Source organism: Nicotiana sylvestris, chromosome 12 (assembly GCF_000393655.2).
Source record: "Nicotiana sylvestris chromosome 12, ASM39365v2, whole genome shotgun sequence".
Classification (NCBI taxonomy): Eukaryota; Viridiplantae; Streptophyta; class Magnoliopsida; order Solanales; family Solanaceae; genus Nicotiana; species Nicotiana sylvestris.
In genome coordinates, this window is record NC_091068.1 from 72955991 (window position 1) to 72963945 (window position 7955).

The 7955-nt window shown below is 42.4% G+C and overlaps 1 protein-coding gene across 1 annotated transcript; it reads right to left on the reverse strand.

Annotated features, from left to right (window-relative positions):
* On the reverse strand, positions 1 to 513 carry LOC138883208 (uncharacterized). The gene is made up of 2 exons (XM_070163876.1): positions 301 to 513; positions 1 to 120 (listed from the first exon to the last, which is right to left on the reverse strand). Exons 1-2 carry the CDS (start codon positions 511 to 513, stop codon positions 1 to 3), a joined length of 333 nt encoding a protein of 110 aa, XP_070019977.1.
* Positions 514 to 7955: the final 7442 nt, after the last annotated feature.

Sequence of the window (7955 nt, forward strand, 5' to 3'; positions counted from 1 at the left end):
TTATCTTAACTTTTGGACCTGCCGCTCCAAAATAGCCACTGGCTCCACATCATAAGTCAAATCACCATCTAATTGAACCATGCTGAAATCCAAGACAAGAGACGGATCACCGATATAATTCTGGAGCATAGAAACATGAAATACTGGATGCACACCCGACAAGCTGGGTGGCAAAATAAGCTCATAAGCCACCTCCCCAATCCTCCGAAGCACCTCAAAAGGCCCAATGACCTGAGGGCTCAACTTGCCCTTCTTCCCAAATCTCATAACATCCTTCATAGGTGAAACATTTAGTAGAACCTTCTCCCCAACCATGTAAGACACATCACGAACCTTTCTGTCAGCATAACTCTTTTGTCTTGACTGTGCTGTAAGAAGCCACTCCTGAATCACTTTCACCTTGTCCAAAGAATCCTGTACCAAGTTTGTACCCAAAAGCCTAGACTCACCCGGCTTAAACCAACCTACTGGAGACCTACACCACCTCCCATATAAAGCCACATACGGAGCCATCTAAATACACGATTGATAATTGTTGTTGTAAGAAAACTTCGCGAGCAATAGAAACTGGTCCTATGAACCCCCAAAATCAATGACACAAGTGCGTAACATGTCTTCCAATATCTGAATAGTGCGCTCGGACTGTCCGTCTATCTAAGGGTGAAAAGTTGTACTCAACTCAACATGAGTAAGCAACTCTTGCTGCACGACTCTCCAAAACTATGATGTAAACTGAGTACCTCTACCTGAAATGATAGAAATTGGGACACCATGCGGACGAACAATCTCTCAGATATAAATCTTAGCTAATTGCTCCAAAGAATATGTAGTACATACAGGAATGAAGTGCGCGGACTTGGTCAGCTGATCCACAATCACCCAAATAGCATCGAACTTTCTCAAAGTCCGTGAGAGTCCAACTACGAAATCCATGGTGATACCCTCCCACTTCCACTCTGGAATCTCTATCTGCTGAAGCAAGCCACCCGGTATCTGATGCTCATATTTCACCTGCTGACAATTGAAACACCGAGATACAAACCCCACTATATCTTTCTTTATTCTCCTCCACCAATAGTGCTGTATCAAATCCTGGTACATCTTTACGGCACCCGGATGGATGGAATACCGCGAGTTGTGGGCCTCTTCTAGAATCAACTCTTGAAGCCCATCTACATTGGGCACACATATCCGGCCCTACATCCTCAATACCCCATCATCACCAATAGTCACATCTCTGGCATCATCATGCAGAACCTTGTCCTTGAGGACAAGAAAATAAGGATCATCATACTAGCGCTCTCTGATACGATCAAGCAAGGAAGACCGAGAAACCACACAAGCTAAGACCCGACTAGGCTCCAAAATATCCAATCTCACGAACCGATTGGCCAAGGCCTAAATATCAACTGCCAGAGGTCTCTCCTAACCGGAAGGAATGCAAGACTATCCATACTTACTGCCTTTTTACTCAAGGCATCGACCACCACATTGGCCTTTCCCGGATGGTACAAAATAGTAATATCATAGTCCTTTTGTAGCTCCAACCATCTCCGCTGCCTGAAATTGAGATACTTTTGCTTGAACAAGTGCTGGAGGATACGATGATCAGTAAACACCTCACAAGACACACCATAGAGATAATGCCTCCAAATCTTCAATGCGTGAACAATGGCAGCCAACTCTAAATCGTGAACATGGTAGTTCTTCTCATGGGGCTTCAACTGACGAGAAGCATAAGCAAACATTCTACCCTCTTGCATCAACACACATCCAATGCCAACTCGAGAAGCATCACAATATACTGTATAAGAACCTGAAGCTGATGGCAAAACTAATATTGGATATGTGGTCAAGACGGTCTTGAGCTTCTGAATGCTCGCCTCACACTCATCCGACCACCTGAAAGGAGCACCCTTTTGGGTCAATTTGTTCAAGGGTGATGCAATAGATGAAAATCCCTAAATGAACCGGCGGTAATAACCCGCCAAACCAAGAAAGCTACAAATTTTCATGGTTGAGGACGACCTGATCCAACTCTAGACAACCTTTATGTTCTTCAGATCAACCTGAATATCCTCACTGGACACCACGTGCCCCAATAATTCTACTCAAATGAGCCCAAACTCTTACTTGGAGAACCAAGCATAAAACTTCTCTTCCCTCAATCGCTGCAATACAACTCTCAAATGTTTGGCGTGCTCCTCCTGGCTACGAGAGTACACCAGGATATCATCAATGAATACAATAACAAAAGAGTCGAGATAAGGCCAAAACACGATGTTCATCAAATGCATGAATGTTGTTGGGGGCATTGGTCAGCCCAAAGACATCACAAGGAACTCATAATAACCATATCGAGTCCTGAAAGTTGTCTTAAGAATGTCTGAGTCCATGATCTTCAACTGGTGATACCCTGACCTGAGATCAATCTTAGAGAACACCCTCGCTCCTGTAGCTTGTCAAATAAATCATCAATACGAGGCAAATGATACTTGTTCTTGATTGTGACTTTGTTCAACTGCCTGTGGTCAATGCGTGAATCGCACTTGGCTTCAATGACCTATACTCCCAAACTCTTGGCTAGCTCGAGACCTGCAATTATGGCCTCATACTCGGCCTCATTATTAGTCAACCTAGAAGTTTTGATAGATTGTCTAATGGTACTACCCGTAGGTGGTTTTAAGACGATGCCAATCCTGGACCCCTTCACATTCAAAGCACCGCCTGTGAAAAGGGTCCATACCCCCGATGATGTACCCCAACTCAGTAGGAGTTCTTTTTCCACTTTGGATACGAGGGTCGGCATAAAATCGTCCACGAAGTCAGCTAGAATTTTAGACTTGATGGCCATTAGGGGTTGATATTCGATATCGTACCCGCTAAGTTCAACAACCCATTTGGCCAGCCGGCCCGATAGCTCGGGCTTACGCAAAACATTTCGAAGAGGGTATGTGGTTAATACACATATGGGATGATATTGAAAATATAGCTTTAGCTTTCTAGATGCGCTTATCAGTGCAAGTTCCAATTTTTCTAAGTGAGGGTATCTGGTTTCAGCATCTCCTAGAGTTCGACTTACATAATAAACGGGAAATTACGTACCTTGCTCTTCTCGAACTAGCACCCCACTTACTGCCATCTCGGATACTGCCAAATATAGTTAAAGTTTATCATCTACCTTTGGGGTGTGAAGCAAAGGCGGGCTCGATAGATATCACTTTTATTCTTCTCATGCCTGCTGACATTCCGGGGTCCATGCAAAGTCCTTTTTCTTTTTGAGCAAGGAAAAGAACCAGTAACTTGGAGGATCTGATGACCTCTAAATGAATCGACCCAAAGCAATTATTCGACCTGTTAACCTTTGCACGTCCTTCACACTATCCACGATCGTGATATCCTCGATGGCCTTGATCTTATCGGGGTTGATTTTGATGCCCCATTTCAATACCATGAATCCTAGAAACTTACCCGAGCCGACTCCGAAGGCACATTTCTCCGGGTTAAGCTTCATGTTGTATTTTCTCAAAATTTTGAATGTTTCCTGCAAATGAGTCAAATGGTCCTCTGCACGCAGGGACTTAACCAACATATCATCAATGTAAACTTCCATTGTTTTACCTATTTGTTCTTCGAACATTTTGTTGACTAGGCGTTGATATGTGGCTTCCGCATTCTTTAGACCGAAGGGCATTACGTTGTAACAATAAGTTCCAAATTTAGTAATAAACAAAGTCTTTTCCTAGTCCTCCAGGTTCATCTGAATTTGATTGTACCTGGAGTAGGCATCGAGAAAAGTTAGGATCTTGTGGCCGGCCGTGGCATCGATCATGCAATCGATGTTGGGCAGTGGGAAAGAATCTTTCAGGCATGCTTTGTTCAAGTCCTTATAGTCTACACACATTCTAAGTTTGTTTCCTCTTTTAGGAACTACGACTACATTAGCTAACCATTCGGGGTACTTCACCTCCCACGTAGACCCTATTTTAAGAAGTTTGGTTACTTCGTCCTTTATGAATGCATGTTTCACCTCGGACTGGGGCCTCCTTTTTTTGCTTCACTGGCTTGAACCTAGGGTCGATTCTTAACTGATGTGTAGTGATTTCTGGTGGAATCCTTGTCATATCTAAATGGGACCAAGCAAAGCAATCCATATTATCAATAAGAAGTTGAATGAGTTTTTTTCTGAGTTGGGGGTTAATTCCGTTCCCAGGTATACTTTTCTTTTGGGCATATATTCGATCAGTATGACCTGCTCTAGTTCCTCGATCGTTGACTTAGTTACATCGGACTATTCGGGAACGATGAAGGTTCGAGGAGTAAGGAAATCCTCATCTTCATCTTCGATTGACTGTTGCTCCAATTCCGTCGAGGCTGGAGGCGGTGATTGCTATTTGGCCGCATGTTTACCTTCGATGCTCGATTTCTCCGAGGTCAAAGGATCCGGTATCGGTACCACTTCCTCGATTGCAAACATCTCCTTCGCAACATGTTGCTCTCCGTAGAATGTTTTTAATCCTACCTCTTTTGGGAACTTCATCATCTGGTGAAGAGTCGAAGGCACTGCCCTCATGTTGTGTATCCATGGTCTTCCGAGGAGTGCGTTATATCTCATGTCACATTCAATGACATGGAATTTAGTATCTTGTATGGCCTCGGCTACGTTTACTAGCAGGATAATCTCTCCCTTTGTTGTTTCACTTGCCATGTTGAAACCATTTAGGACCTGGGATGCAGGTACAATCTAATCTTGTAGGCCGAGCTGTTCTATGACCCTCGATCTGATTATGTTTGTTGAGCTACCTAGATCCACTAAAACACGTTTAACTTGAATTTTATTTAAAAGGATAAAATTACCCGGGCGTCGTTGTGTGGCTGTGATATGCTTTTTGCTTCTTCATCATAGAACGATAAGGCGTCCTCGGGCACATAGCTCTGAGTCTTTTTTTCTAGTGATTGATAGTTTGGTGCGTTTGAATACAGGTCGTTGAGGGACATATACTCCACCAATGATCATGTGGATTACATGTTGTGGTTCTTCTTGCTCATTTTTCCTTGCATCTCTCTCCATGAAGTGATTTTTGGCTCGATCACTGAGGAATTCTCGAAGGTGACCTTCGTTGAACAACCGAGTCACTTCCTCCATGAGCTGCCTGCAATCTTCGGTTTTATGGCCATGCGTGCCATGATATTTGCACATCAAGTTTGGGTTACTTTGAGAAGGATTTGTTTGTATGGGCCTGGGCCACCTGATGTCTTTGATTCTACCAATAGCTAACACGATCCCTGATGCATCTATGCTGAAATTATATTCTGACAATCGAGGTGCCTCTATGGGGTCGGTATGCTTATCGAATCCGCTCTTACTCATGAGTCCTCGAGAACTTTGGCCTTGATCGTTTCTCCGATCATTTCGAGGGGTGTTACGTCTCGAGCCGTTGTTTGTCCACTCGACGTATGGCTAATACTGTTCCTTGTTCGATCTCGATTCCCTGTATGCATCCCTCGGGGGATTGGCTGCGAACCTGTTAGAATGAACTGAACCTGAGGGAGTTCCCAACTGGTCGTCCTCGACCCTGATTTTTGATTGGTAACAGTTGTGCACATCCGACCATGTCACAGCTGGGTACTCGATCACGTTCTATTTTAATTGTCGAGATGCAATCGAGCTCCTTTCATTCAAACCCTGCATAAAAACTTGTACTGCCCAGTCATCCGAAACCGGTGGTAATTCCATTCGTTCCATCTGAAACATAGACACAAACTCCCTCAACATCTCTTTGTTCCTCCGTTTTATCTTGAAGACGTCCGATTTTCTCGTGGTCACCTTTATGGCCCCGGCGTGTGCCTTCACGAAGGCGTCTGCTAACAAAGCAAACGAATAAATAGAGTTATAAGGCAAGTTATGGTACCAAATCATGGCTCCCTTCGATAGTGTTTCTCCAAACTTTTTCAACAAAACTAATTCGATCTCATCGTCGTTCAAGCCATTCCCTTTGATCCCGCAAGTGTACGAAGCAATATGCTCGTTAGGGTCGATTGTCCCGTTATACTTGGATATATCAAGCATGCAAAACGTTTTAGGTATAGACATCAGAGCTGTGCTCTAAGGGAATGGTTTTTGTATAAACTTCTTGGCATCTAAACTTTTTAAAACTAGAGGTGCACCGGTATTTGATCAACACGAGAGATGTAAGTTTCCACTTTTTTGTCATTGTCTTCAATCTTCTTTTCTCTGGATTCGAACCTCTTGGTGAGCTCTTCGAGCATCCTCATAATGGTGGGGTCATTCCCCGAGTCATTTCCGTTCGACGTCAGTGTTTTCATGTTCAGCTACGCTCGGAGTCTTATTCTGACTTTGAAGTTGAGCGATAGTGATTTGCTGAGCTTGCAGTATCTCGAATATCACTTGGAGGTTGATTCCCTCATCTCCCATTCCTTGTGTTCCTTGGCCACCAGATCGGGCTTCCCTGCGTACATTTCCTCAGGATCTATGCCTAAATCCACGTTTAGAGCAATGTGTGATCTAACATCAACTGATTCCATATTTGGCACTTCCCCTGGGTTTATCGGTGGTACACCGACCCCTGCATTGTTGTTTTCTCCAAGACCTTTGTTGTTGTGAACATGTGCGTTTTGTGAGCTAGACATGTTTCAGCCTAAGAATCAAAAAATCTTGACAAGAAAAAGTGTAAAAACAACGTGTGTAATGAGAATCAGTAAAGAAATAATCACTATTATCTTTCGCCCCACGGTGGGCGCCAAACTGTTTACCTCGAAAATACGAGTAACAATTAAACTTGATTAGTGGTTTTAAAGATATGTGATTTAGTTCAGTACCAATTGATAATCAAGAAATATGAAGTAGAAATGAAAGAAATAATTGAAACAAACCAATGTTACTCAGCAGTAGTGACCTCGAGGTGGGTTTAGAACAATAAGAACAATTAAGCAAGAAATGTAAAGTAATAACAATAGAGATAAAAGACAATTCTGATGAACAGTAGGCAAGAAAGTAGAGAGTATATTTTTTGCTCAATAATTAGATGATCTTACAAATGATTGGGGTCCCCTTTATATAATAGGGGAACCCTAAATAAGGTATAGTTCTATTTACAGTAAGGAATATTCTTCCGGGATTTGCGCCATGATCTTGGAGACGTGGGAGGAATCTAGCTCATTCTGTTACAGATCCATAACTGTATAATTTCGGGGTCGAGCATACTCAGCTTCGGTACTCCTCGTACTCCTATCTCCGCGCATTGCATTCTATCTTCGATCTCTAGTCTAGTCCATTGGGCTCGAACTCAACCTCGTCCGGACTCAGGCTTAGGACGGACCGTCGAGTCTATAAGTCGGAGGCATATGATTTTGACTGTATATACGTACAATAATACAAAAGGATAAAATACTAAAGTGGTAATGTTAGGATTCATTAATGAAAATTGTATTTCTTCAAAACAAAAATAATCAGATTATTATATAAAAACAAGCACTACTTCTAGAAGGAATATAAATAATCCAGTGTGAAACGCAATGGATATAGAAACTTCAAATTTTATATGTATATGAGTTAATAAATCAGTTCCAATGTTATTTTTAGTTTTGAACAACAAAATAAAAATATAAACAAAGAGATTTCTGGTTTTTGCATTAACGTACTTACCACGGCAATAGCGCTTCGTACGTCGCAACTTATTGAAATACCACAAATGTCCTCCAGTCACCTCTTACGAGCTTAATTTTTATCTACAGTGGTGGAACCTGCAATTTATACAAGAAAATACAAAAAAAAATATTAGGATATAACATTTGGAATTTAGATCGATGATCTAAAGTAATTTTTGTATTGGTCAAAATCTGACCACTGCGGTCAAGCTGACCAACATCTCGTCCAAAAGACAGGGTATCGAAAGACGACATGGTCCATTCTACATCCCGCAGTCATGACATCC